Source organism: Zonotrichia albicollis, chromosome 5 (assembly GCF_047830755.1).
Source record: "Zonotrichia albicollis isolate bZonAlb1 chromosome 5, bZonAlb1.hap1, whole genome shotgun sequence".
Classification (NCBI taxonomy): Eukaryota; Metazoa; Chordata; class Aves; order Passeriformes; family Passerellidae; genus Zonotrichia; species Zonotrichia albicollis.
Window position 1 is genome coordinate 57124775 of NC_133823.1, and position 17179 is coordinate 57141953.

Consider the following 17179-nt stretch of genomic DNA (forward strand, 5'->3'; position numbering starts at 1 on the left):
CATAAGATACTAGTTTTGAAGAGAAATTTTGATACTTTTGGATACTTTGTGGGTTATATTTGTTCACCCTTCAGCAGGCAAACTATGCTATCTGAAAACTTAGTTTTTTTATCTAACTATGAAGTCAGATTATGTTTTGTCTTCAGAGTTATATTACATCTGCTCCAACACTTGTCAGTTATTTAGTTTGCTGGAATTCAGTCCATGTTAGGTGTGTGGGTGACTTGTAATTTGAATATATATGCAGGGTGTCTGTAAACTGCCCCAGCTGTTGGCTAAGAGCAAATATTTCATATTTGTGGGGAAAAGCTGAGAAAATTCTTCTTGTTTACAACTGCCAAGTCCATCTGATGAAGGCACATTGTTATCTGACAGCCAATTCATCTCCTTGGGATTTTGAAATCCAAAATGATTTCTCAGGAAACCTGTGGGCACTTCATTCAAGTATTTTCTTTTATACATTAAATAGCAAGCACTTTAAAGCTTTTTAATTTTTTTTCAGTGTGTGAGTGTAGGGTGTCACATTCGCACTCCAAGTGTAATGTGCCAAGCTGCTGTCAAAGAATACCTGATACAGACCTTTTAGCATGCAAGCAGAGGGTGTAAGAGAACTTCGGGGCAGTTTAAAACAGCTCAATTTAATTTATAAGATTGTTTACATGTAATACTGCTTATGTTGAAATATCTTGTGCTAGTGTCTGCAGGCTTAATTTTAAAAGATATTTCCTGTTCTTCAGTACTCTTCAATGTGAACAGCAGGCTTTCACAGTAGTTTCTCTTTGGGAAAAAAGAAATGCCCATCTCTCTAAGTGAAGTGCTGGGGGTTTGTTTGTTTGGGTGGTGGCTTTTTTGTTTGTTTCTTTGCCTTTTTTGTTTGTTTTTAACTACAGTCTCAGTTGAATTTTTGTTTTAGACCAGTAACTCTGATTTCCAAGGAACTGTTTGGTTGGTTAATGAGTTACTTGTGAATGCTCACTTATAGGTCTGATAATTCAAAATGCTGGATATCCTCTGCTCTTTTTAGTGGAAGGGAGGACCTGAAATGCTTTGCAAAATGAATCTCAGAGAGGAGAAACTTTTGACCTCTTCAGAAGATATCTGCTTAAGATTGAATTTTATTAAACCCATAAAAATCTGCCAGGTGGTTTCTCCTATAAATTAATAAAATAACATATCTTTAGTACACTATGTAAGTTAGTATGTACACAAGGCTATTTCTGACCTACAGACCTATTACGCTCCACAATGGGAATTTGTGTCACACCAGTGTAATTGTACAAATGCAATGGAACCCAAGGCTGCAGTAAATACTCCTGTAGAAAGTGATTATTATTACAGCAGCCTGAATTAAAGTAAAAGTTTTCATTTGCAATAAACTATTGTCTGCCTATGCCTGCTACTTAAGAAACAGGAGGGAAAAACAAGGTGGAAATTAGAAATTTAGTAAGTTTTAGGTTTGTGGAAACTGCAGTAGCTAGAGAAACACTGGTGCAGTTGATATTGCTGTAAGCCTTTTAGATGGATACTTCTGGGAGAAGTCTTCAAGTAAAATAAATGGCTGTACACTGCAGTGTTCACTTTGCAGTGTTCACTGAGTTCCAGTCTCTGACAGCTTTGAAGGCTCTTAAGGGCTGAGCTCTTAAGGCTCCAGTCCAAGCCAGTTTTGTACAACACTGCCTGAACTGGCTTGTCTGCCACAAATATGATTTTTTTCACAGACTGAATACTGAACAGAAAAATTGCATGGTCTGTTTTGTTGTGTAGATATTCTGTCTGCTGAAACAACCCTCTTTGACTGAGAAATGGGCTGTGTGCACTGAAGTTCAGTTGGGACAACTTGTACCTTTGAGTGCATCCTGAAGCGATGCGAAAACTCCTGGACTAATTACAGTCTTGACATCTGCAATAATTACAGTATTTAACATCTGCAGGACTTTCTTTATTATCTATAACTTATATGAGCCCATGTTCTTGAGCAGAGCCTCTAAAGAGTGTGTGGAGAGAGGGTTGGATGTGGCCTCTTAGGGTTTCTTACAGAGACCACAGCCATGTGTCAGCAGTGGTTTTCAATATCTTTCATGGCAGGAAGACAGAAAGCATCAAGACATGGAGGATTTTCACAACACTTATGGATATCCAGAGACCACGGCTTATTATGGGGGACAAAACTTTTTGAAAGTTTCCTATGAGAATGTGAAATCAAAAACTTGTTTCTTCTTTTTTCATAAAGCTGTCATCTTGGGTGTGATGTTTATTCTAGTTGAAATAGTATATTAAGACAGCAAGATGAAGATAAACTGAAAGTTTCCACTTTGTGAAAACTGATACTGTTAGACACAGCCTTAAAAATAATTTTTAGTAAGTGTAGGCCATTGTTATCCCCAGGTTCACCTCATTCTCTAGTTTTGCAAATACTTCTCAAAATATGCCAGTGTTTTTACAAGTTATTGTCATTTGGAGGAAAGTATAAAATTTTGTTGAAGACAGCGGCCATAGGCTGCTCAACCAGTTCTGTAAGAAGCTACTTAAATCTAAAATACAGTTCTATGTAGTCTAAAAATAGAGAGTTGTCAGGTTTTTGAGGGCTAAATATATTCTTTATGTGTTTGCAGAGAAGAGCAGTTACCTTTTATTTATAAAAAAATAAAAATTGGCTGATAAGAACTTTTCAATAATAATTTTTCCTAATATGTTTTTTAAGTCTAGTAGTTGGGATTTCGGCTCTTATTATGCTAGGGCTATGACAAGGAAAAAATGTCAGAATAGTAGGAGCTTACAGCAATAGTTTCAAAACTACTCACTTTTTTTCTTCCTGTATTTATGAATAATCCATTGAGGGAGCAGTATGTCCCTAAAATGCTAATTTAGAGTCTGATTCTGCATTTACCATGTGAATAACTTGGTTTGCATGACTAGTCTCACTGATTACTCCCGTGAGAAAGGTTATTTGTGTGGCCTAAAAAGCTTCCAGGCCAAGCCTCCCTATTTTTGATACTCGAATTCGCAAATTTTATTTTTAAGTATCCATTTAAAGTGTTACCTGTGTAGACTTAAAATGCAAACTATGGGGAAAAAACCAACCCAACCCAAAACCCCATAAACAAAGGAAATAAGCCACCAGTCCCCCCACCAAACCTATTTCTGCTGAAACTGTTGTGTAGATGAACTGTTACTCTCAAAGGAATAACTTCAACTTCTGAGTTGGTGTCTGAGCTAAATACCCCCACCATGCCTCCCCCAAAAACAGCCCCTCTGAGCTGCATGATGTGAGTAAGCTGCAGTCATGAGTCCAAGAAAAGAATGCTGAACATCAAGCTGGTACATGAAGGAGCTTTTAAACTGGAATCTACCCATTGTATTTTCATGTTTCTTACAATGCATACTGATGCAATATTTCAATTTTTATGAAATATTTCAAGAATTAAATGTTTTGTTAGGGTTTGTTGATTTTTCTAAATTTTTGCAACTCAGTTCTAAAATGACAAACTGAGGAATTGTCCCTACTTGCCATTTATTTGGGCTCTCTCTCCATGAATACATTAAAACAAGTTATTCAAAGTTAACATGAAGAGACCACTTACTTAGGTGTGTATTTATGAGTGTTTGAGTAGTACTGAAAGTCAGCATTGTTTTGTACGTGCTGTGGATGAACAATTTGAAACTTACAGATGTGCCATAGCATAGAAGGAAAAGTATATTTCAACTACATAGCTTCAAGAAAAAGTTCTTTCTGCTTAGTAAACAAACTGTAGTACTAGGTGGATTTCTTTACAGGATACAAATTGGTATATGAAATTACTGTATACAGCTTCATCTGCAGCATGGGTTTAATTATAGCCTCAATACAAACATGATCATCTTGTCAAAAATATTGAATGGGCTTCAGTAAAATAAAGTGGGGTTTAGTTGTATTCATGTGTTGCAGGGTTAGAGTTATCCATTTGAGCTCTAGCTTTAGTCAGATAAATGTGGTAAACTATTACATTGCATAGGTTTTGAAATTACAAAATCAAAACTGACTTGGGAGTTTTTGTGATCCCTGAATGTGTGGGGTGTTACAGAGCATCTCATCTCACAAAGTCATGCATTGCAGGGTGGACTAAGAAGTGAAATGTTTCATCTAGGGTAAAGACAAATACAGTTTGTCTTGGGCATAACTGCCCAGGAGGCCTGGGCATTTATCAAGGGCTTTAACAGCTGCTTCAAAATGGACTAGATGAACAAATAGTATCCTTTCTGTCTAGTCTAGAAAAGAGCTATATTATATGCATGCTGTTTCTTAGGGTGCAGACTGAATCACTGATGGGGGAAAAAAACCATGCTGTCCAGAGATTAAAATAAACCTATGTGCTAATATTTTGTTCTGTATTGATGTGTGGCACGAGATTGCAGTTTTATTTCAAATTGACTAACTCTATCAATAAAATGTAAATTCCAAGTAGGAAAACACTTTTAAGAGAGGAAGGGCAATATTTTCTGAGTCTTTAAATGTGAGCTGCATCAATAAATTAATCCTAGAATAAGCAGGCTTGGGCTGAACTTTTTTTTCATGAGTTTGGAAACTGATAGTATATAGTCTTTTCAGTTACAGAAGAGAAGTGTTAGAAACCTTAGATTTCACTTCTGTGAAGCTATATGATCAAAATTTAGCAGAAGGTAATTCTGGAAAAAAATGTTGTATGTCATCTGTTTTTATGATGCAGTTTTGGTTTTTAAGCTGAAGCAAAATATGACTTTTTTCCCCCCCCTGTTTACAGACACTTAGCTGTGAAGGCTAATGTGGAGTTTTAGGATCCCTGGCAAAAATTCTGTGTTAGCAGTAGAACCACTATTCCAGGAGTCATTACTATCACTCCTAAAAGCACAGCTGATAAATGAGCACTATTTCATCTTATAAGGTTATAAAGTGTGTCAATGAAATCAATTTTTTAGGGATAAGACCTTGTATTATATAGTATAGAAGTTGTACTGAGGTTTTAGATTGAGTTCTTAGCTCTTTAGCTGAAAGTTAGTCTCGAGTTTCTTTTCTCACTGAATGCTGGTCTTTGCTGTGGCAGGCAAGTTCCTTACTGGAGTCTGAGAACGAAGTTTTTTTCATTTGGGGCACATTCTGGGCAGTTCTGACTACAGCTGCTGGGGAAGTCTGGGTTTGACTGCCTAAAACCCGTGGGATTATTCATGTTGCTTGATGTTATACTCCTCCCTGTGCCCTTGGTACTTAATCACCTGTGTGGCTTCAGCTTATGAGCATTTGAAGAGTTAATTCCTTCACACAGGTGTGTCATAGGTAAGGGAAGAATAATGAGCTCAGGTAGAGAGTCCTGGTTTTGAATAGCCCTGAAGGGGGTGAACAGTTATTCCTTGTTAGTCATGGATGTGAGAAATCCTTCTTTTAGCTAGTCTTACATAGTTTAAGGGCAATACACTGCACATTGTTCCTCTTAGAACGGGGAGGAGACCACGAAGCCTGCGGTGTTAATCACTTACCAGTGGAATGTGGGACTACAAATTATACAGGTCTTGTGTATTAATAGTTTCTTTAAAAAAAATTAAGAATACTGCTGTAGTTATTTGGTATTAGCAGGCTTTTGAAAGCAATATCAAATCTCTTCTTTAAAAATGTCTGTTGAATCAGAGAGACAATGGCTGTTTTTGAAGACAGTATATAAAAAGATGCAGTGTTCCAATGGATTTTTAAAAAAAATAAATTATAGCTACATTTTGATTACAGAACACTACAAAATATTTGATAAAACTAATTCCAAGCACAGTGTTCTTCTAAAAGACTTGTCAATGCCCACTATTTATTATTATTATATTTTATTCATCTGAGTGTCTTTTCTCATGGGACTCCTTTTATGGGTCCCGAAGTCAAATTGCAGTGAGAAGTCCTGTTTGCTTTTTGCAGACCTTTTTACAAATTCCAGGGCAGGAAGGCTGTTTATTTTTCCCACATCTGTTTTGTGCTCATCCTTTGTGGCATTGTTTGCTGGATGCTCTTCTTTCTTGCTTCCTCTGAAATGGGTAATTTGCACTGTTGCAAAATGATGAAGCTGGATCTGATTCTGCAGAGCTGTTGTGCCAATGTTTTTGTTTCAAATGGTGTTTTTTGTTCAGAAGCTATTTTAAATGGATTCTGTAGATCACTGATATTAAACTTAAAGCTACACATTTTAGTTTTACTATTTAAAAATCATATTTATTTCTTGCAGAGTGAGTTCAATATTATTTTAAATGCTGATTTAATATTAAGTGGCCACAGGTGAAAATTGACTTGTCATTACATTTTAATATAGCACATTTAAAAGATTATCTAAGATGCTCCTTATTTTGATTGCAGAAACCACACTTCTATCTGGAGTCTTACAGATAAACTCCAGAATGTATGAGGGATCTGGCTGCAGCTTCAGTGACTCATACTGTTATGTTACCTCATTTACTATGAAGAGCCTGGTTGAAACTTCATCAGAAGAAACATTTTATTTTTCTATTTTCTTTCATAGTATGTATTCATTCTGCTGGCTTGTCTTTAATAATAGTCTAGACTATTAGTCAAATACAACATGGTAAAGTCTCCCTTCATTTTTTTAAGGTGCACCAGCCTTTCTGATTTAGTTTGGCAGGATGTCTGTACAGGTGCTGTAGAGAAATACTTGAGTGAAAATTTACTGTGGTAACTTCATGCCAGAAAGACAGTTACAAACCTATCAGGACTATCTGCAGGCCTTTCTTGTCTTTCTAAACAATCTGTTCAAACCCAAGCTAAATTCAACCTACGAGATCAGCTTCACCTCCCCTCTTTTTTTTTTTTTTTTTGTTTTGCTTTCTTAGAAGTAATCCCAGATATTGTCAGTATCATTCTTGTTTCATCCGATACTTGAACCTCTGTTACTCTATGGAGTAACACGTTTTAAACATGTAGTGTGTTTTATAACTTCTGTTTCCTTCTTTCTAGTGTACTTTGTAGAACAGAATCCCCTGAGTGAGCTTCACAAGATTGTGGAGGCTTGAAGAAGTCTCTGTAGATTGTCTAATCCCTTGCTACCGGTTAGCTCAAGGTCCATCCGAGCAGGTGTCTGAAGGCTGTTTCCAGCTGGGTGTTCAATCTCTCCACAATGGAGAGTCTGCAGCCTCTCTGTGCAGCCTGTTCCCATGTGTGACCGCCCTCACAGTCACTTTTCTTAAGTTGAAATACAGTTTTCCTGTACTTTGATTTGTACCCATTGCCTCTTGTCCTTTCACTGTGCCCTGCTGAGAAGAGTCTGGCTCAGTTTTCCTTGCTTGGGATGGAATCAGATCACTTATTTGTACACATGAAGTATTTATACACATTGAGATATCTCTGAGGCTTTTCCTCCTCAGGCTAAACAGTCCCAGCTCTCTCAACTTCCTCCAATGTGACAGGTGCTTCAATCTGCCTCCTTTGCCATTTTAGCAGTTCTTCCCTGGGCTTGGTCCAGTCTCTTGTGGTGGGGACTCCCGCACTGGGCACAGCTCTCCCAGAGATGTCTCACCAGTGCTGATTTTAGGGGAAGGACCTCATGCCTTGACCTGCTGGCAACAATCTTATGATTACAGCCCAGGATGCTGTTGGTCTTCTGTGCAAGGGCACATTGCTGGCTTCATTTGAATTTCTTATTCACCTGCCCCCTAGGCTGTTCTCTGTGGTGGTTCTTCCAACTGGTGGTTCTCCAGTGTGTGCTGGTGTATGGAGTTACTCTTCTCTGGGTTCAGGGCTTTCCATTCCCCTTTTGTTGCCCTTCCTAAGTTTCTTTTTCAAGCAATACTCCAGCCTGTTTGTGTTACTTTCAGGCAGTGCACAGACTTAGTGCATCAGTCATTCTTTCCAGTTCTGTAACATCTGCAAATACACTGAGGGTGCAGTGTGTCCCATCTTCTAGATTGTGAATGAAGTTTTGAACGGTACTGGTTCCATTGCTGACCCCTGGAATACATAACTTGTGAATGTTCTCCAAATGGACTTTGTGCCCCTGACCACAGCTCTTTGAACTTGGCACTTTTGGCAGCTTTCAGTCCACCTCACCATCTGCTTTTGTAGCCTGTACTCTATCAGTTTGTCTGTGAGGACAACCATTATGAATGGCGGTGTCAGAACCTTTACTGAAGTCAAGATAAACATCTACTGCCTTCCCCTCATCTGCCACGTTCCTTATTCATTGTAGGAGGCTGCCAGGCTGGTCAGACATCATTTTCTCAATGTTAAATCTGTGCTGACCACTCCCAGTCATTATTGTGTCCTTACTGTGTCTGAAATAGAAGTAGAAATATTTTGCCCGGTCACCTTCTCAGGCATTGAGATGAAGCTTCCTAGCCTGCAGTTTCCTGGCTTTTACTGTGTTTTTCATGCTTTTTAGTGCTGTAGGCAGAATTAATAAGAATAATAACTAAATATTTATAGAAATTTCTTTTCTGTTGAAACAGTAGGGAATACAGAAAACAGCAGCCTTAATGTCTGTCTTTTCTTCGTAGTGGAAAAAAAATGCTTTAAAAAGGGAAAGTGGGTACAGACTCTTGACAGCACAAAATACTGTTCTGCATAATGTAGGGAGAATTGATTGGGGTAGGAGAGGAGTTGTGGTAATTTTGGACTTGACATCAAACTCATGGGAGAACAAAATGAAGGACAGAAAATACCTTAGGTTTCAAGTAGCATGCACTAGTTGAATGTAGTGCTATAGTTGAGAAGTACTTTTCACTGCTTCCAACACAAATAAGACACTGAGTTTGCAGTAGTGTCCTGCTACTGTTCAGAATTTTTGTTTTCTTACTGAAACAAATATCTAATTTATATTTGAAATTAAATGGGGAATAACTTAGATGCCTTTTTTAGCTAGTCACTATTTAGCCTAGAAAGTGGAGTCCTGCTTAAGTGGTTCTTGACCTGGGGAAAACCTTGGACATCCAAATGCTGTAAGAACAGCCTTGAACTTCTCAGATTCCTGTTTTTACTCATGTGGTTGGTGAATTTGATATTGTTAGGCTTAATGAGATTATGAATAGTTTGACTAGAGAAATTGTCTTTGCAGAGAATTCTTAATGGAAAAACTGGCACAATCTTTTGCTTAGCTCTTAGTTCTTGGGCTTTCCTCTCACTTGATGACATGCAAGTCACATTCAGAGACAGCAGTTGCCAGATGTGTTGAAGTTCAGCAGATTGTGGCTTTGGACATGGATGCACAAATATTTTCTGCCTCTGGTACAGCACAATGTTTTTTGTAGGAAAGTAGTGATTTGCCTTCGTTTCAGATGGAAGTCTAAGTTAAGCCTGTAATTTCTCTGTTGAGGCAGTGGGAATCACTTATTCTGATGTCTGTTATTCTAACTCCATATATTAGAGTAAAATTTTTGGACATTGTACTTAAACCAACCCATGGCAATGATTTGGGTGCTGTGTACTAGCTTTCTCTTTTGAAGTACTTGGATAATTTTGTAGGTGGCTTCTGTATTTTCTGAGCTCATAAAGCCTGAACTGATGTTCTCAGAGGATGCATATCCTTGTAACATCTTGGAACTACTTAAGGAGCCTTGTGGGCTCAGTTGTGGGTAGAAAGTGCTCCTGTGTGAACATGCAGAGGTTTGATTACTGACATGTTCTTCCATTTTAAATTGAAATGTAATGTAAACACACTCTTATTCTTTGAAAGTGTATGTATATTTTGCAAATGAGCTTCACTGAGCTGTTAAATGGATGTAATAGTTATTTCCTGTGCTGACAAACAGAAGGTGTGAATATGCTCCTTTGAAGAATACAATTCCTAAGATGTATGGCACTGTGTGCTACAATCTACAGATAATGTATTTACTTCTCTAGGCTAACTTTGAAGGAGGAATGAAAAATAATGAATTCTGCTGTCAATAATCTTTGTGAGTTGGAAGCATTCAATTATTTTCCTGAAGCAGTGGTGGTGGGATAAAATGCATCTCTCCTGTATTTAGGGTTTTGGAAGACTCATTCTCTGTGCACTCAATGGGATAGGCTGTATCTAATTAAAGAAAACAGCTGATTTATAACTGACTTGAAACAACTTTTAACTTCAGTCAGCTCTCAAGTTATCTTTTGTCCTACAGGGTCTATGGGTAGAATTGCATCTACTTGAACTAAAATCCATTTGAAGCTTACTTAAGTGGGACAAAAGAGCACCCTTCCAGTAGTTGTGAGGTGGTTATGAAAAACCTCAAGCCAGGCTCATTGCTGTGGTGGCCAACAAACATAGATTGAAGTGGGGAATGTAACTGCACGTAAGGGCAAAACTTCTTCCCTGTGAGGACAGTCAAGCACTGGGGCAACTCATTTTCCCAGAGAGGCTCCACAGCCTCCTACAGCTTCTCTGGCTGGACGTAGTTGATACAGTGGGATCAGAAACAAGTTACAGTGAAGGCTGTAACAAGTCTGAAACAAATGGGTGTGAATTATAGCAATTGCAGATGATTACATTGTACCCAGTGCAATCAAGATTTTTTTTTTTTCCTCCCTTCCTCCTCCATGCATGATTGCTACTGGATCATAGTTATTGTGGCATGAAAACTTGAGAGACGCATCAGGATGGATTTGTGGCATGGCCAGACTTCAGTGGGTTAGGACATGTTGCTACTGGGAGCACAATGTGCTCTCCCTCCAGCCTCTATCTGTCATCACTTTCCTGCACTCTGGCTGCATGCAGAAAATAAGTAAAACTCAGATATATACCAATTTCAACTAAAATAACCTGTTGTTCAGAACCACTAGCTCAAATCAAGCCAGTTTTTTTTTTTTTTTTTTGCTTACTTTAATGTTGTCTGCTTCAAAAAGTTATTTATTCTTTGTCAGGTCTTACTTTTTTATCTGCCTGTTGGCATTGAGCTTCATTTAATGAGTATTTTCACCTGCTCATTTGTCAAGGTTTTTTTTTTTTTGTCCTTAAATACTTTTATACAATTATACCATAATTTTACTTTGGAGATGCTTTTTTACTGTGTCTAGAAGACTGACCTCTGGGAGTTTTAAACTGAAGTATTTGAAATACTTTGTATACTTTAGGCAGTGTGTGTACATTGCTTGAATTTATTGTGAAGAGCTCAAAAATTCATCTGTGTAAGTTTGCCCAATCTCTTTTTAAAGATCCATTCAGCAACAGAAGAAAAAAAAGTATATTTGAATTGAAACCTGAAAGAATTATAATATAATAGTGCCTCATCTGTTTATTTCTGGACACTACCGAAGGACTTTACAAGTTGTTACAATGTTAGAGATTCTTCAGTACATTTTCTGTTGCTTTCACCACTAATGCTTCATCTTCTCTGAGCTCTCTCCTTGAGAAACACAAATATTTGCAGCTCATTTGGAAAACTGAATACTCACAGTATGGAATATCTCATTACTGTTTCTTCAGGGCTTCACTTTGAGCTCTGTGTCAGTTCTGGGAGAGCAGTTCAGTTGGTGAAACTGAAATTTCTCTTCTTGCATTGTCCCAGGGAAAACATAGCCTGCTAGGTAACTGTGCTAAGTGTCTGCTGCCATGAAAACATGGAAAGAAGATGTGGTGGAATGTTTATGGTTGTTTTTACTCAAAGTAGCTGTAGTTCTTTAAAACCTCCTACAGTCTTGGATTCCATGATCCACTGTGCTTACCTTGGGTTTCAGCTCGAGAGAAGGGGGATCTTTTTCACTCACTGTTGTTTCAGCATGTTTTTGTGTACTAAATAGGTATTATTTCAGACAAAATGAAGCATCAGGTCACCTGAAAAAGTGGAATTGTTGGGGAACTATGTAAAACAGTGAACCATTTTAAAATAATAATGTATTTTCTGGACTCCTTGTGTGGCTCTTTCCAAAAATTAGAAACTCTTCATGGTGACTGTTGAATGGGAGACTGTTGTGTACTGTGATACCAGGCTGTTGTTTCAGACTTGCTCTGCATACTTTTTTCCCATTTACTTATATTTTCATATCATTTTTATAGACAGAACTACCTACTGTAGTCTTGAAAAATGTATTTCAATGAAGTCTAGTTCATAAAATCTCCATATAGAAAACACAGCAAATTGACTCTTTTAAAAGCATCTGCTATGATATGTTAGGTGTAAAGAGTAGCTTAAGTCTCTTTTTGAAGTATTTGATGTATTTCCCATTATTGCCTTTATGAAAATTAATTATGTTTTATCTTCTTGGTCACGGGCAATAAGGAATAGTCAACTTTCTGGTAGAGAAAGCTTAGTTCTAAAAGAATATTCAGTGAGTGGGATAAAGCTAGTCAAAGTAGAAGATGCAAAATGCAAGATTCATAAGGGATCTGTAATTTGTGTATTCCCTCAATCTGTGTAGTGCTCAAAGAAAAAATATTTTAGTCTTCTGAATGTCAAAGTAAAATCGTGTGTTGAAACATTAATTTGAAGTTCCAAGCTCACAGGGTAGAAACTGGTGAGACATGAGAGTAGTGCTGTTATTGCTAGTTTAATTATTACAACTTGATTTATTGTCCATAACTTAGATTTGGAAGTCTGTAGAGTGGCAGATGCATCAGTATGTTAAAGGTATACTCAGCTGTGTGTGGGGTATGTGAAGTACAGGTAATAACAGAAACTCCTGATTGAAGGTGTTAACTCTTTGTGTAAGATGTTAAATAGCAGAGGAAGTATTTTGCCTGTGAAATACCCTTCTGAGTGATGCTGTGTGTCCCTGTGAGGTAGTTCTTGCATTTAGTGAAAGGCGGCCTGCCTGATGAACTTGATCATCAATATTGTCATTGTACTAGAGAGGCTTTTATGTAATGAAACAGCTATAAAAATACAGATACTGAGTAATTTCATTGTCCTTTCAGTAACAGCTCATCATTATTGTCTAGTGTCCAAACTTACTAGATTTATTACAAAGTATCAACAGAGATTTTTGTTCTGAAAAACTGATTAGAAAGTCACTTTTTAGTCTTTACCCTACATGCTTTTCCATGTAATTTTGGATCTCTAAAAATGGAGTTAGAGGTTTAAGTCTCTATTTAACTAAGAGAAGCAGTGAACAAAATTAGTTTTTTACTTATTCTTTTGTACGTTTGTTTCATTTTCAAAATCTTGTTGGACTGCAAATGTAACTTAAGTAGAAGACAACTGTTTTAAACTAAGTTTTGTGGACTTGGCATATACTTTTATACATAAACAGACATTTTCTGACCTTTAGTAAATTTATCAGTGATTTTATTTTGAAAATGCAGTAGATGCAGAAACAATAAAATGTATCATTTTCTTCTATTTATGTTGGGATATGTTTCTTTTTAAGTATTGCTCAAATCAGAAGTCTTCCAGTAGTCATTAAATTGTAGCTCTGCCTTTTATATGGGAATTTTTTCTAATTTGGACATGTGATTTACAAGATCACAGTCTAGATTTTTTTTTTGTTGTTGTTGCTGGATTAAGATTTTTTTCCCTAATTATTAGAACACATTGTCTCTCTCCTCTCTTATCCCAGTAGTGTAATGTAAATGTAATTTACATTTTTTGATTCCTTCACTCTTAGTTTTTTTAAATCACTAAATATGTGATTAAGGCTTCTTCTGCCTACAGAAATCAGGATTTCTGATGCTTGACCAACAGAAAAGAACCTGAAATTAACACTGGAGAATTATGGATATCTAGAACTCAAGTCGCTGACTGCTTGCTTATGATTTGAAGTGTGGTAGCAACCCTCTGTGTGCATAAAAATATTTCTCAGATTATTTCACTCTCATCAGTAGTCACATTGAGCTTTAAGGGAGGAAAAACTAACTGAACTAAACCATGGAGTTATGTAAAATTTTAATTTGAATGTCTCTATTTATCTACATGGGAATAACTGGAAAAACCTTTAAACTGGAAAGACCATTGTATGGAACAATGTTTCATGAGAAATTAGCTCAGGGAGGCTAAACAGTCTTAATTATTTGGCTAAACAGGAAAATCTGAGCCTTTATGAAATTCTAAAGCTTTATTTTTCAAGACTGATGCCTAGTGTATTTTTTCACCTTGTGGAACGTGTTGAAAGCAGTTTATTGATGTAGTGTAACCGTTGTTATGATTATATTTATATATATATCTATCTATATAAATGCATATATATGTATATATCAGATAGTCCCATGCAATCTGGTTTCTGTGAGTGCCCTGAATTACTGAGGGATCATGCATTGCAAAGTGTGACCTGTGATAAATTTTATGGGACACAACAGTTTTTTCTAGTCAGTTGCTTTGCTTGAATGGCAGGTGCCACATGTGGTGGATGCATTTGTTAAAAACAACCAAAAGCCTGTTTTGAGCTTGACTTCTTGATTGGGATGACTGTATGCTCCAGAGCTGTCACACACAGTAGAAAGAATAATCTGCATCATATGTTTAGAAAAAAACATGTGGATAGAATATATTTACCTTGGCTAGTGGTTGATGTGTTGTCTGTGGGTGTAATACAGAGGGCTTTGATCTTGTCACCTCAGTTTGAGCAGCTGTGACCCTGGTCAGCATGCTCAGTGAGAATCTTCACAGACAAATGGGCACCTTCCAGGTTTCACTTGCAATTTCTTCTGTTGTACACTGTCTTATGTACAACTGATCAAGTTCTAGTTTTTAAAAACATTAGCTTCCTCAAAGTTCCTATCTTTACAGTTAAAGAGAAAAAGCTGCCTGAAAAACCTCCTTGTAATGCCAAATATAAGCTGTGACTCCTTGGGTTTTTTTTCACTTCTATTTTAGTAGGGTTTCTGTAACAGCTTCCTTTGCTTTTTAAAATTTATATAAATGGGTTATATGGATTGTTAGACATAATATTATCTTGTTTACTGAAAGTGTATTCATTTGATACATGCTCCCTTGAACCTTTTCATGGTTACAAAATGTCTATCTGCTCCATTTTACTAAGACGGACATAGAGTTGGTAGGGAATTGAATTTGCACTGCTGATTTTATATTTTTAGCTTTCATGTAGTTTATGCAGGATGGAGTCCTGACTTAGTGATTGGTTCACACTGCAGAGATTCAAAATCTTTCATAAAATAGGTAATATGGTCTGTTGGGGGAAACCAGAAAATGTAATTAGTCCATGGTAAATTTACTACTGGACCATGTCTCCGCTAATGGACCTTTCTGGTCTTTAAAATCAGCTTGTTACAGCCCTGGGATTCCAACTCAAAGTGGTTGCATTGCATTGCTGTAGCATTTGTAATTTAACACAACTTTTTCTCTTTCTTTCCAAAGGCGCCTAAACAGAAATAACCTCCAGTTGCTTTCTGAGCTGCTCTTTCTGGGGACTCCAAAGTTATACAGGCTGTAAGTAGGCACTGCCCAATAACTATTATTTTGGAAAATTTGGATTTGGTCTGTTACTCTGTCTTGCATTGGAATTTTTATCTTTTGCCTCACATCGGGCTAAAATGTGTTTTGGAACATTGGTGTTTTGTTTAAGCTGAGTACTTTCTTTCACTACTTTGCAAGTTTTTTTTTTTAAATTGTATTTTACATCTGAGTCATATACTGATACTTGTATGAGAATATTGTCATTTATTCCCACTTCTGTAAGGAAGTTTTTCAGAAAGAGTACTTTTGATTTTCCTTTTCTCCTGTTTGGGTTTTTAAAATTGTTTCTGTCTTAAAAGAGCTAAAAAGTGTCTGTGGAGAGTCTGACCCAAAGGTGCAGCACTGTATAAGCACTTAGGTTTTGTAACGTTCTGCTTTTGAGGCTATACACACTTGGCCAGAAAAATGATGGCATTGGCAAATGCTAGGTCTGTAGAGAAGTCTCTCCTGTGTCCCTCAACAGAGGGAAACAAAGCTGGTAACTCAAGCTCTGGGAAGAAGAAATTATTACATGCTTTACCTTAAATCAAAATGACAATGAATTGAGAAACGACTTCTTTATTTTGATTGTATTACTTGGTTTGATAATGTTTTACTCTAGGCAATATTTTAAAATACATGGTTTGGCCCACTGTCCTTTCTAATAAGCTGCTTAATTGTGGTACAATTGAAATGTGAAATAAAGTTTAGAATGGGTTTTATTTGAACAAATTAAATTGTAAGGTATCTTTAAGTTACAATATGTGTTATGGAAGGGATAACACATGACATGCTTAAGTAGGCTTTTGCAAAGTTGTACCAGTTCAGTCTGTTTTAATTTGGAGATGTTTGATACATTTCTTCAGGCTCTGGGTGAGCTTTCTGCTGTTGAAATTGCTGGTTTATACTGGGTTTCATCACTTGTGTGCTTGGAAAAAGAAAAGTCAAGTTGGAGGAAAGCAGGATTCCTCTTGTTTCACTTTAGTATATAGAATTGTGTTTGAGAACAAATGTGGTGCTTTTATTTTTAGTTGATTTTTATTTTACTATTGTGAAATAATAGTTATTTTCTTCTTCCTTATAGTAATATACAATAGCAAACCGAAAATTACTCCTATTATTGTAAACATTTATTTTTGTGTATTTTGTTTTATTCCACTGCCTTAGATGTATACTTTGTTTCCAGAAATTCCCTGTAGATCTAATGAGTTCTTAAATGACTAGGTCAGAAAGCTGCTTAAGGCTTTTTTCCTGACAAACAAAAATATTTTCTCTACTAAAATATTATAATATATTCAAATACTGTGTTGTATATTAGCAGTTGAGTCTCTTATAATTTCCATCAGCTGGGATAAAGACATTACCTCTATCAGGAATGAGATTAAAGGGATTTATGGTCAGTTTATTATTCCACCTACAGTGTAATGGTTGATACCTAGATACATATATAATAGAAATGAGCCATATTTTGCAGGCAAAAAATGGATGCGCACTTCAATCAAAATCACATTTGAATATATTTATTTTAGAATTGTGTATTTGATATATGCTAGTTTTAAATCTATAATGTCCTTTGACATAAAGCACACAAGTGCTCATAGTGGATATGGAGGAAAGTAAGAGATCACTGGCTTCACAGTATTAAATTTCCTCTGCCTAAGGGTTATTGTTGATCAGACCATGAAAGTGAATGTCTGGTTATAATGAAGTCATGTTTAAAAGAAAATATGAATGGTAGTAGAAAATTACAGCTGCTTAACACTAAATTTGTAATTAAAAAATACCAGGCCAACAAAGGCACTGATGTTAGTTAAATGTTTGTGGTTAGTTTCCAGATAATATGTAGCTTGTTCCCTTTGAAGAGTATAAAGTTATTTGGTTCTTTATA

The 17179-nt window shown here is 36.5% G+C and overlaps 1 protein-coding gene across 16 annotated transcripts in view; it reads left to right on the plus strand.

Moving 5' to 3' along the window:
• Positions 1-17179, plus strand: part of SLIT2 (slit guidance ligand 2) — a 256993-nt gene that overhangs the window by 5668 nt on the left and 234146 nt on the right. For all 16 annotated transcript variants that reach the window (XM_026792129.2, XM_026792130.2, XM_026792131.2 and 13 more), the window contains exon 4: positions 15214-15285. In XM_026792129.2, the coding sequence (XP_026647930.2) occupies positions 15214-15285 (72 nt within the window). The remainder of the gene's footprint in view (positions 1-15213; positions 15286-17179) is intronic.